A 14,007-nucleotide genomic window follows, 5' to 3' on the forward strand; every position below is an offset into this window, starting at 1 on the left:
TTGCTGCATTCACTCCTCATCACACCACAGCTGTTTCCTCCAGTGAAAGTGAAGCACATATGAACGCATATACTTTATAAAACAATTTTTCCATTTGAATATAAAACCTAACCAGTTTATCAGTTCTCTTATAATCCATTACAGCGTACAAAACAATCGTAGCAAAATGGCAGCAGCTGCATCTGTATGAAAGGAGAGCGAGTCTGCGATACAAGTGACATAATTAAATTATTGTACACCATTTTGAATCGAGTTTTAGTATTTTATTAGCTAAACAAATGCAAAGTTCCTTCCACCAAGAAAAAATAGTTCAAGTAAGAGTACAGTGCCGACTGCTGTTACCCAGATTAGCCTTTGTTATTAGCTTTTACCGGTTGTTATTGAGGGATAACATACCTTGGAATGTCGCGACTTACCAATCAGAATCAAGTATTCCACAGAGCCGTGTAATAATGCATATTAAAGTTCATAAGTGCAGCACTGCTTTGTTTACAGGGGAAACCAAGGAAACGCTTTAAGCACCATCTGCTGGCAGAGAGTTAATCTGGGTCTCATTCAGCTCGTCTGCTGTTTCTGTTTCATGCAGATATTTTTAATGTATAGTTTCACAAAACTGAATTCCAATCATTCTGTTTTTGCTTCAAATTTCAAAATTATACAATCTAATTTAGATTAAAAACTGCTCATGTTGCATGTTTGCAGCATATTTGTTTGGATCATGATTAAAATGCAGTGGTTGCCTCTAATTTAAAATGGAAAGAGCAAGAACAAAGGCTTATTTTGTTTATGAAGATATTTGTTTTATGTTAGTTATTTATTTGATTTGGGGCTTGTTTTAAAATTTCAGTGTAGTTTTGTCATTTACTTTTACATTATATTTGAATTTTGTTATTTAGCAGATGCTTTTATCCCAAGCGACTTACAAATGAGGACAATAGAAGCAATCAAAACCAACAAAAGAGCAAAAATATGCAAGAGCTATATGAGTATATTATTATAGTGTTATATTTCAGTTTCACAAAGAATCGTGCAGCATTTTGTCCAAGCAATAATAAAAGGACACATTTAATTTATAATTTGTCTTAAATCTCATTTTGTTAAAAAAATTGTGAATCGAATCGTGAAATCAAAATTGTGAATCGAATCAAATCAAATCGTGAGATGAGTGAATTGTTACATCCCTAGTAGGTTGCAAAATAAGGGATTATCCTGCCAAGATTCACATTATCACATAATTTTGGGTCGGATCATGGTTGTGTGTTTTGTTTCATTTTTATTAGTTAATGATTGCAATTTTACTGAGAAAACATTTCATTAAATATTTGCATGGTTATCTCTAAAGCTTACTTGAATTGGTTCTTGATCATTAGATGTGATGTTATGGTGTCTGGAAAACCATGCAAACCACTTTTAGGAGGTACCTTCGTACAAAAACCCTTTCTGTTAAGTAATTGACTGACTGGCAGTTTCAGACACAGCCCACATCCCGTAATGGATATCCTCTTTCATTGGCATTGTATTAGCCTTACAGCTTCTTGTTTTTATTGCATGACTTTATTACCACCCACAACCATGATCTGTTCAAAATCTGCTGCATTTTCTCCCATGCTGAGACAGGGGCCACATTAGTTTGAGCTCATCTAGAATGATCCTCATTTAGGGCTGTTTTGAAATGAATGCATTTAAATGGATGCAATGGTCATATGCCTGACTGTGGGCATGCACAATGCCAGTGCTGTAAACACCCAACAGTAATATAAAAAGCAGCAGAACCATGCCACAATATGGAAGCTTCCAGTCCTGAATGTGTGTTGCAATAGCAGAGAGGGGCAGGGAGCGAACCACGCATATCCCCTCCTATTGTTGGCATGAAATCTGACCTTTTCAATAAATAAAAGCAGGCGGTCAGCAGATCTAGTTCCAGAGAGTGAACACTGCAGGAGAATCGGGAAAAGGGGAAATGGATAGTTAGATTTTTTAAGGGACTGTCTTGGATCTGGAGAGGGATGAGGAAGACGGTTGATTTACGGCCAAGGAAAGGATGTTTTCACTTTTAGACTCCATCCAGGGTTGGATCACAGCTACTCATGACAGCGAATCATACCTAAAGAGAAAGGACAGAGATGTAAATGCTTTGTCAGAGTTTGGAAAGGGATGATATATGAACACTTCCTGTACACCAGGGCAAAGACAAATGTGTGAGTGGGCTTTAGCTGGGGTTTTAAACTTGGCGTCACGCTACAGGTTTCCAGCAGGTAATTTGTCCACAATGAAAGTGAAAATGTTGAGTGACAGTTAAATCACAGTCAGTCAGAATATATTTTATATTAAAGTCAACATGAAATGAAAATTGACCTTAAAATTTACTTTCTTAATACATTTTCCTGGTTTTCATGAGATGATTCATTATTCCTGAAGTAGGGTTTCCCAAACTGGAGTTTGCAAACCTTTGTGGGTTCATGAGGGAACTGCAGGGGGGTTGTGAGTTGATGAAAAGCTAATAATTATTTAAATCATAAAAATGCAGAATTAAAATTAATAAATAATTATAAAACCAAACAATGAAAATAAATCATAAAATATTTTTAAAAATTGAATATTTGTTAACCTGCATGTCATTTGACCATTAATTGTTATGAGAGAATGTGTTCTCAAATTATTAAAATGTTTAGTAAATTATAGGGTCTTCTTCAAGTAAATATTTAACAAAAAAGTATGGCATTCCATGTTCTGAAGGTTATACAAGTTTTCATAATAATAAATCAAAAATGGCTCTTAAATAACTTTGTTTTTCAACTGATGACATCAAGGCCTCCTATTTTTCAACATTTGTCCTCTATTCCCTCAGAAATAATAATAAAACAAATTCTACCTTTACATCTGCATTGATTTATTTTGCTGCTTTTATCACTGTAAAAATAAAAAGTTGAGTTAAGTTTAAAAAATAAAGCAACCAGCTGCAAAGTATTTTTGAGTTTATTCAACTTAAGTTGTGCCAAATCATGTATGAAAGTTCACTAAAACTACTGTTTTAAGTTGAGTGAACTACAAGTCAAACTCTTAAAAAAATGAGTTGTCACAACTTGTGTATTCCTGAAGTAAACTGAAAAAACTCTTGCCTACATTTATTTTAATTGACATGCAACAACATTTACTACAAAAATGCTCTTAAATTTAAGTGCCAGAAAAAAAAAAAGTAAATTTCTACAACAAGCCGAGTCTTAAATCAAAAGTCATAACAAATCTTGCATATAATTTAAAAGAAGCTAAACTTTACTGTTACTTTATACTTTAATCTTGTTCCATCTATTACTTGTGCCACATCCATAATGCAACAAATGTGCTGGATCAATAAGCAAACTATTTAAACTATTAACACAACACTTAAAGGAAAAATCTACCAAAAAGTCTTCTGAAGAGACGCGATTTTAGGGCTACATGATTTAGGGATTAGATAATAGTTTATTTGATATGATAATAGTTTATTTTCATTATTATTAGTGTATTTATTTAATTATGTAGCGTGAACCAGACAAATTAAAGATTCGATCGGGAGCCTGGTTGAAACATGAGCCGAATTCCACAGAAAGGCAGGATGTTGTAAATCAACTCCCAGCACCACAATCTGATAACCAACCAACTCTTTCAGAGAACAGCTATCAACATTAACACCATTGGAACAATTATTGACAATTTCAATTCGAAGAAGAGATTGTCTAATTTGGGGCAAGTAATCGAAGAAATGGACAGTCTAAACCTCACATGTAAAGCCATGAGATTAAACAAGATCGTTGGATTGACTTCCCCCCACCTAGCAAAACCAGACTGAAATTCCTAAGGAGACCTGTTAACCCCTCTGGTCTCCACAGGACATATCCTTACTCCCCAGAATGGCACAGAGAATGCCTTCCAATGCATATATGCACCAAAATGAACTCAAAAAAGACTTCTAAATGGATATCAGTCCATTGCTCAACTCCATATCATTTATGTAACCAACACATTTGATTTTAATGTTTCTAATCACTTATGGTGTATGTCTTTTTAAATAACTCTTGAATAGCTTAAGGGATCATATTCATGTTTAGTATGTGTGTGTTTGAAATATTCTTGCTTGAAACGTTTCTGACCATCAGTTATTTGTCAAATGTATCATATTCTTGTTATAGGAATCATGTCCAAATTATACCCTGCAAGAGCGGGAAAATTCGGACCACGAGCTTGATAAGATAACATATGATTTATGAATGGGTGGGACAGACAATGCAACACCCTGAGGAAAGACAATATCTAATTGGTCAAGACAACATTTGAGGTGTGGCCAAAAGGCCAGTTTAAATACTCAGGACACCATTAAATTTCGCTTTTAGCTTTTAGCTTTTGTCAAGCTTTTGCTATCAGTCATGCCGGCTTTTAGCTTTGCTTGCAGTTTAGCTTTTAGTCATGCTTTGTCATCACTTTTAGCGTTCTTCGAGCGCCGTTCCAGCGTGCTTCGGCCTGCACGCCTGCTGCTACTTAGCCACGATGAGAAGAAACACCACCTAGTCTCGTCAAACTTTACTTCTTTTCTTTTCCGTTTGAGAGTTTCGTGTTCTGAGTTAAGTTTTGTAACGCCGTATCTCCGAGTCTGACCTCGAGTGCCCGTTCAACTTCAGCCAGCCCACAACTCCGCATCTTCAGCCAACGCCCAACCACGGGCTTCCCAAGACGTCACTTCAACGACTACTGAACTTCCAGCCAATCAGCAACTTCGGGAAACCCCCTTTTCAGCGACAACAAAGGGAACCCCGTTAAACAGGCAACGCAAGTAACCTCCAGACTCACATCTGTACTGGTGTTATCTAATATAATTTTAACCTCATTGAGAAACTCAGTGCGAGGGTTAATTAAGTGATTAGTGTTTGTTCATGTCTATGCAATTTCACGTATTGCTGTAAACTTGGGATTTCACATTTTCATTCTCTTAAACTCACTCTTTCCTAACATTCTATCCTCCTGCAACTTGTGTGAATGTGTGAGTGCGTGTGCTTATGTGTTAGATTAGTTTATATGTCTTAGATTTATCTAATAAAGCCTTATTTATATTGAAAAGAGAAGTATCTTGTGTTTTGTGCTCACAAGTTAATGTCTTAAAACTGCCGATCTTGTTACTGTGCTAATTAATAGTGTTTTCACTATACTTTGGATATTAATATCCAGCGCAGATTTGATGTTATACGGCTCGTTCAGTGAATCGCTGGCCGTTTCAGTGATCAGCCGTGAAACAGTGATTCTGTTCGAATTCCCTTTAAAATCTTAAATGATTCCCTTTGAGCTAAATTGACCTGTTTCCCTTACAATTAATATTAGTATTATTAATATTATTTCTATATGTTATCTATTAATATTGTTTTTACTCTTCTATCTGCATGCTTTTGTAATATATTGTGGCATCTATTAGGGTTTTACATGTAATTTCAATTAGGTACTTTTATTTTTTTAAATAACGTGAAATTGTAGCATTACAGTACTTTAACAGTTATTAGCTGAATACATTAATAAATGACAGTTGTCACTGAACATGAATAAATACATAAAGAAGTAAAACACAAAATAGAAGCGGAAAAATAAATGTAATGAAGACCAAGTTCCCGTAAAATTCAATTTATTAACAGTATATACTTGTCAGTATTTGCATGCGATTTGCATAATTAGCAACAGTTGGTCAGTTTATTGTACTGGCATTATCCTATAAGGTTTCAAGATTTTCGGAGAAGGGGAGGAGTTCCCAATTGCGAGGGCTCTCAGGGAGCTGAGGTTATGACAGTAAGTTTATGACATTTCTCAACTTTCTTGTTTATATCCATTGGACGAAATAGTAGTAAACATTCAGTTAACTTGTTTTTATGTGTAAACTTAACATTTTGTCCACTTGACTTAAAACATTAAACTGAGTTAACAATTTGCAAGTTAGAGATTTTACAGTGCAGCAAAATACAAATGAACACATACCGTAGCAAGCAATTTGTCATGGGGATAATAATATTCTTTGGAAATCTTAGAATGTTAGTAACATTTGACACATCATGTCGTCTTTAATATGCAGTTTATGTGGAGCAGGATTTTTGAATAGTGAGATTTCACTCTGATGTCTTGTCTTGTGGTCACAGCTGGTTAGGAGAAAAACCTTATCATGAAAAAGAGCTTTTCTTCCAACGATTTATACCTAAGTCAGTTTTTTCAGAGATGAGCAGCAAAGAGAAATACATTGTATTAGTAGGTGTGATCTAGTGTGAAGGTATCACAAACACAGATAAACAACAGCGATGTTATGTCACATTAATCCTCAATGCTGAATCTTTCGTCTGATGCACAGTTGCTTCTTTGTCTTTAACGCCAGCTGTTTGGGTGTTTGTGTGTGAGAGAGAGTGTGTGTGACCCTTTTGAAAGACTGTAGAGTGAGTGTTTACAAAGCTGTCTGTCGTTTTACCCCCACTGTCACTCCAGTGCCAAGTGTCTCACTCACACACAAATACAGAGACCCTCTCTTTCTTTCACGAGTTTGCTTTGTTCATTCATCTTTATTAGCCTGAGATTTACTCATCATTTCTGTTTAATGTTCTCCATGACCTTAAAATTCAAATGAACTTTTCCTAGCACTGACATGTGATTGTCATTAAAACAATTTCAGCATTGATTCTGCAGGGCATGATTTCTTATTATTCATGGTTTGAGAATTAGAATCAGCTTTTATTGGGGAGATGGACTGGATGGATTGCTGTAGGAAAGTAGAGATTTTTTGTAAGTTTGTTTATCGTATCAGCCAGTATTCTATATTTAATTGTGCATGCTCATTTCCTGTTTTTACATTTAGATTAACTTTGCTGACATACAATTATTTAATAAGACTGTTAAATATAATCTTGGGCAAATCTCAGAATGAACCACCATTTTTATTCTGTACATTATAATGTTGTGATCCCTAAATTCACTTGAGGCATTTACATTTTTAATGTTAATAATTTATATGATAAAATAGTATAGAATTTTAATATTGGCCTTTTTTTGTGATAAATCAAGCCTGATCGATCTAATCTGGCCAAGGCAGAGAAATGGTGATCGTCAAGAGAAGATTTTTGTCTAACTGCTCAAATATTAGTTGTTTTTTAGAACAGAATGCATTTAATGTGTTCAGCCTGCAGCCAAGATAAACATGCAATGATTGAGTAAGCATAATTGGATTCAGCTGTTGAACAGATTTTCTTTGGAATTGTTGGATAACAAATGAATTATGAATTTATACCTGGTCAACCAGTGATTTTTACTAGAGTACTAATCTGTCTTTGTGACCTCCTCACCTCCCGGCAGGACCATATATATAGGACCATATATTAGTCTGCTTGTTTCTGTATTACTGAATGTATTACAGTATTTTATTATATATTTGCTACTAATTAATGTTTATAAAAATAAAACATATACAGTAAAAATTAGCTTACTGTTAAACATTTTCTTTAAACTGTAAATGAAAGGCATTTTCTTAGATACTTATTTTAGCATATTGGATATGTGAAACAGCTGTGTCATATTAAATCTTGCAATCTCTTTGTGGATTGTTCAGTTTCTTTAAATAGCTGCAGGTAGACTGTAACAGCATGCCAGTTCTTTGTCTGATGTTAAGACATGATGACTCACATGAACTGAAATATCCAGCTCTCATTGGAATCTTGCTCTGGGATCTCTTTTTTTTCCCCCTTAGAAGATCGTAAAGCAAAGAGACTGTCTTACACACACAGCCACACAGTGTCTGTGGCTTTGCCCTCGTGTCTGAACATGTTCATGTTGGTTCTTCCTTCATTGACAACTTATTTATTCTGCTGATTGAAGTGGTGCGCAGAGAGTGTGCCGATGACTGGAATCCATTTATGAGTCAACAAGTCTCTAATTTTCCATTGTTTCAGAGGGTGCTGATCAGAACAGCAGAATAGGACATAGGGAAGAATGCAAAATGCCTGAAATCATTTTACCAAATGAGTGTTCTGGTTTCACTTATCCCCTTGTGAAAGCAAGAAATACTCGAAATCTTTTAGAGAAACAATGGATGCATATATGTTTTACCCAACAGTTTTTAGCTGATTATAATGGTTATTTAAACACCCTCAGTGATGTTAAGGGTATATTTAAGGTTCACCCTCTCTCGTGAGGCTTAAAGCTTTGATACTCCCTCATATTCTTGAGTTGCGTAAGTACATTCTTTCTGTAACTGACACAAACTGGCTATGTCCAAAATCAAAAGCAGCTGCCTCTCTTCCCAGTCCATCAGTCATTTAACAGGCAGCATGTAGTATGAAGGCACATTTTAATGTTTTAGACTGCCTTCCGAAGCACCATAACATTATGCCCCATGATCATCTAATGAACTTAATTGTTGAATGAAGTCCTTATTTTAGTTTTCTTTGTACACAAAAACTATTCTTGAAGCTTCATAAAATTACAGTTGAACCACTGTTGTCACATGGACTATTTTAACAATGTCCTTGCTACCTTTCTGAGCCTGGGAACATTTCAGTTGCATTACTGTCTATGCAGGGTCAGAAAACTCTCGGATTTCATCAAAAATATCTTAATTTGTGTTCTGAAGATGAATGAAGATCTTACGGGTTTAGAACGACATGAGGGCGAGTAATTAATGACAGAATTTTAATTTTGGGGTGAACTATCACTTTAAGATATTAAATACTTTTATCACACATGCCTGACTCAAACGCAGTCATCTGTGTGCAACATGAGGGCAAAATGTCACTTTCAGACACAGTCTTTCACCTGGCAGTTAGACGAGTCCTACTGTGACCCCTGTCACCTTTCAGTCGGGTCACCTGTTACCCCTCACCCCGACACTCGAGAGGTCCCGAGAGAGAGACACACTTTTTCACACTATTTTTCTCTGTCTCTCTCGTATTCACACACTCACAGTGGCACTTAATTCTCCATTCAGTTGGGTTTGGCTTTATTATTGTGCTAGATCAATCTCCATTTTTTTTTAAATGAAGTAATACTGTAACTATCTAACTTCTAATTCTGGCAGAAACATGCTTTCCTATAAATATTTTCATATGAATTCACATTGTTTCAGAGTCACAAACACTTGTATACTTCATGCACACAGAACTTTATGACTCTTCATGGTCTATTATCTTTGGACTGCACAGTCTCCCACTCAAGGCCTCCACCCCATTATTGCTCTCATGTGGATGACTTAATGTGTTTTTTAGGGTGTATAAACACATTTGAGCTGGTTGAAGAAATGTTGTCCAGAGAGAGGTGAATTCAGTCGCCCTAAATTATACACATTTATTTAGTCATTCTCATCAGGGATTAATTTATGCTGTCACTTCTGTTTGCTTGCACATGGAGTTGCTGTTGAATGAGCAGAGGTGCAAAAGATTTAGGCTAGTGTTTGTACACATAGGATGCATTCTTTACTATTTATGCTACTATTCAAAGGTTTGGGGTCGGTATGGTTCTTATTATTATTAATCTTGAAAAAACATGATTGAGTTACGCAATAATATTTTTGTAGAAACAGTTACGCATTATTCCTGGATTCTTTGATTAATCAAAAGTTCAGAAGAGCAGCATTTATTTACAAAATATTGTTTGTAACATTATAAATATCTTTACTGTCACTTAAAAAAATTAGCTAAATAAAATATTAATTTCTTTAAAAATTGCCCCCAAACTTTTGAACTTCATTGTGTGTTCATTTTTTAAACGAAATATTTTAGAAAATCATAAGTAAATGTGTATCTTTAACTAAATGTTGTCAAAAACAACTAGTCAGTTCAGTAATTGAGTAAGACTGATTTAGTTAATTCAAGGAAGGATTAATAAAATGATTCAAACAGGTAATGATTCGTTTAAAGAACCAGCTCATGAGAGTCATTTATTCATGAATCAGACTACACTTCTAACGCTGTATGTTAGGATAGTTGTTTTCCTGCCATTATTTTTCTGTACAGTGTTTATTTCATCCTTTTCAAACTTTAAATGCACATTGAATAAAATGTGATTTCTTTCACTTTGTTGCTGAAGATTTAGCAGTAGTCTTGATGAAAACACAGGGACACACTTTCAAATCAAGATCAAATGCCAGTCACAACTCTTTTTACTTTCATCATAAAAAAGATATTTATTAACGAAAAAAAATGCAACTCCTATGTAAATGCCTTTGTTAAACAAATTAAAAAAATGTTCAGGGCCAGTGCAAATGAACCAGGGAAGGAAAAATCCTAACAGCTGGTTCGACTGGACCAAGAGAGAGAAAATATTATTTCTAACTAAATCTTGATCATTTAAGAACCACATACTACAAAAATAAATAGATTTCATGGTATTCTAATGAATGTGGATTCTTTTTTTCCAAAATAGCTGTTCTGACATCATCGTGTTTTGAGCTCATCACTTCAAAATGTGTAATGAGTGAAGATCTTTAACAGGAATGGGCATCCAACTAACAAATACAGGTGCATCTCAATAAATAAAAGTGTTGTGGAAAAGTTCATTTATTTCAGTAATTCAACTCAAATTGTGAAACTCTTGTATTAAATAAATGCAGTGCACACAGACTGAAGTAGTTTAAGTCTTTGGTTCTTTTAATTGTGATGATTTTGGCTCACATTTATCAAAAAGCCACAAATTCACTATCTCAACAAATTAGAATATGGTGAGATGCCAATCAGCTAATCAACTCAAAACACCTGCAAAGGTTTCCTGAGCCTTCAATTTGGTCTCTCAGTTTGGTTCACTAGGCTACACAATCATGGGGAAGACTGCTGATCTGACAGCTGTCCAAAAGAAAATCATTGACACCCTTCACAAGGAGGGTAAGCCACAAACATTCATTGCCAAAGAAGCTGGCTGTTCACAGAGTGCTGTATCCAAGCATGTTAACAGAAAGTTGAGTGGAAGGAAAAAGTGTGGAAGAAAAAGATGCACAACTGAGAGAACCGCAGCCTTATGAGGATTGTCAAGCAAAACTGATTCAAGAATTTGAGTGAACTTTACAAGGAATGGACTGAGGCTGGGGTCAAGGCATCAAGAGCCAACACACACAGACGTGTCAAGGAATTTGGCTACAGTTGTCGTATTCCTCTTCTTAAGCCACTCCTGAACCACAGGCAACATCAGAGGTGTCTTACCTGGGCTAAGGAGAAGAAGAACTGGACTGTTGCCCAGTGGCCCAAAGTCCTCTTTTCAGATGAGAGCAAGTTTTGTATTTCATTTGGAAACCAAGGTCCTAGAGTCTGGAGGAAGGGTGGAGAAGCTCATAGCCCAAGTTGCTTGAAGTCCAGTGTTAAGTTTCCACAGTCTGTGATGATTTGGGGTCCAATGTCATCTGCTGGTGTTGGTCCATTGTGTTTTTTGAAAACCAAAGTCACTGCACCCGTTTACCAAGAAATTTTGGAGCACTTCATGCTTCCTTCTGCTGACCAGCTTTTTGAAGATACTGATTCCATTTTCCAGCAGGATTTGGCACCTGCCCACACTGCCAAAAGCACCAAAAGTTGGTTAAATGACCATGGTGTCGGTGTGCTTGACTGGCCAGCAAACTCACCAGACCTGAACCCAATAGAGAATCTATGAAGTATTGTCAAGAGGAAAATGAGAAACAAGAGACCAAAAAATGCAGATGAGCTGAAGACCACTGTCAAAGAAACCTGGGCTTCCATACCACCTCAGCAGTGCCACAAACTGATCACCTCCATGCCACGCCAAATTGAGGCAGTAATTAAAGCAAAAGGAGCCCCTACCAAGTATTGAGTACATGTACAGTAAATGAACATACTTTCCAGAAGGCCAACAATATTTTTTTTTATTGGTCTTATGAAGTATTCTAATTTGTTGAGATGAATTGGTGGGTTTTTGTTAAAAGAACCAAAGACTTCAACTACATTCTGTGTGCATTGAATTTATTTAATACACAAGTTTCACAATTTGAGTTGAATTACTGAAATGAACTTTTCCTATGCTCCCAATATTGGGTATGAGCTAGATTTCATTGGGAAGCCATATTGAAAATATGTTTGTTGTATAGGTGTCATGTTTAATCAATCTCTCTTTGCTTGTGATGCACAGGTGATGAGTGAACATGGAGGCTGGTTCGGTGGTGCGTGCCGTGTTTGAGTTCCTTCCCAGTGTCTCTGAAGAACTCCCTCTGTTCACTGGAGATGTCATTGAAGTGCTCAGTGTTGTTGATGAATTTTGGCTGCTTGGAATTAAGGATGGAGTCACAGGTAAAGTCATGTGAGGATTCACATCACATGTAGTCTTCTGTCTGTGATATCGGTGTTGATATCTTTTCATTCTTTCTGCCTTCAGGCCAGTTTCCCAGCACTTTTGTGGAACCCGTTACAATCCCAAACACCAAGACAGGAGAGAATCTGTATGTGTGCATCAATGACTTTAACTCTGTGGATGCTGGAAACTTACCACTAAAGAGAGGTACATACATTATGCTCTTAGTTGTTAAACATGCATGAGTTTTATCCAGGTCCATTAAGGTTAATAATACTACAACAAAGGGAAAATTATGCTGATGCTTACTGCACTTTTAAACAGATTATTTACTCAACCTCATGTTATTCCAAACCTATATGACTTTCTTTATTCATGTAACAATTCAAAAACATAATACAGTCCCCATAATGACACTTTTGGACATTCTGCATTTTTTGGAGATTGTGGGAAAAAAACTATGCTATCATAACTAAAGCTATCATATGGTTTCCAGAAGACGTTTGTGTTTCACGTAAGAAAGAAAATCTTGCAGGTTTGGATCATGAGGGGTTATTTATCAATAACGAATGGAATTTTTATTTTTGAAACAGATATTGCTTTAACAAAAAGACGTCTAATCTGTACATAATGTTAAAACTTTAAGTAGGTGACTAGTTAAATCTCTTTGTACTGCCATTTTCTCTTTCCTTCAGCATAAATCCTGCTTGCTCAGAGTGACGTAATGTCATATATGAGAGGTATATTTCATTTTATACAGTAGACTGTAGACCCATAGATTGTAGATCACCTCTGCTGTAGCCACAGAAATGAAGAAAACACACTTTATAAGGTTTAATTGCTATGTTTGCTGTTTTAGCAAGTAGAGATGTTTATCCAAAGTGGAAGCTCTTAGTCATCAGTCATCTTTATTCCTGGTTTATCTAGTTTATTTATGGTCTGTTTTGGTTGACATATAGAATATAAGCTTATATCATCAGAGTTTCCAGATTTTGAGAACTATACATGCAATTTATAGTTTTCACGTGACATCACACCCTTACAGGAACACCCACATGGAGGGCGAAACAAGGCTGACTGCCAGTTATTTTTATGAGGTTTGCTTTAAGTAGTAATGTAGTAAGACCGTGATATTTAAAGGTCAAGTTCAGCATAAACCTTATTGATGATGCATACTTTGCGCAGGCAAGCAAATGAACCCAGAATATAAACACAATGCTCAAAGTTTCACATTAAATGCTTTCCCACAGCAAATTGTTACAAAGAAAACAGTTTTAAATTGAAATATTGCGGCAGGTGTTTTATATGTATTGCAGATGGATGTTTTGTTCACATATCTTTGTTTTATCCTTTTGAGAGATGAGCTAAATATTTGTGGATTGGAAAATAAACAGGCTTGTGCTGCAGTTCTATGGATGTTTTTCCCGCCAGGTTTTCGATCCAGTCATGTTACTGGAAACCATGAATTGAAAATAGCATTAGTCACCACTAGATGTCACTAGTTGTTTGTTTATATTGTGTAGAATAAATGATAGTCGTAACCTAAGAAGTTAATACAAAAAATATTTTTGTATTACTTGTCTGTTATTCCTATCTGATCTGTAATGGTTTTTTCTTCTTTTCATTTAATTTGGAAAATGGTACTTTGTGTTTGATGTTTTGAATATTACATGCCTGTTTATGTTGTATATTGCATTAGATGTAGCCAGTCCTGATCTAATGTGGAAACTCTGA

At 35.7% G+C, this 14,007-nt stretch overlaps 1 protein-coding gene across 3 annotated transcripts in view; it reads left to right on the plus strand.

Annotated features, from left to right (window-relative positions):
* The window catches only part of LOC109094528 (dynamin-binding protein-like), a 50,303-nt gene that overhangs the window by 5,236 nt on the left and 31,060 nt on the right, over window positions 1-14,007 (plus strand). For all 3 annotated transcript variants that reach the window (XM_042767911.1, XM_019108421.2, XM_042767912.1), the window contains exons 2-3: window positions 12,115-12,272; window positions 12,358-12,480. In XM_042767911.1, coding sequence (XP_042623845.1) covers window positions 12,128-12,272; window positions 12,358-12,480 — 268 coding nt within the window. In that variant the 5' untranslated portion in view covers window positions 12,115-12,127. The remainder of the gene's footprint in view (window positions 1-12,114; window positions 12,273-12,357; window positions 12,481-14,007) is intronic.

Source organism: Cyprinus carpio, chromosome A12, assembly GCF_018340385.1.
Source record: "Cyprinus carpio isolate SPL01 chromosome A12, ASM1834038v1, whole genome shotgun sequence".
Lineage (NCBI taxonomy): Eukaryota > Metazoa > Chordata > Actinopteri > Cypriniformes > Cyprinidae > Cyprinus > Cyprinus carpio.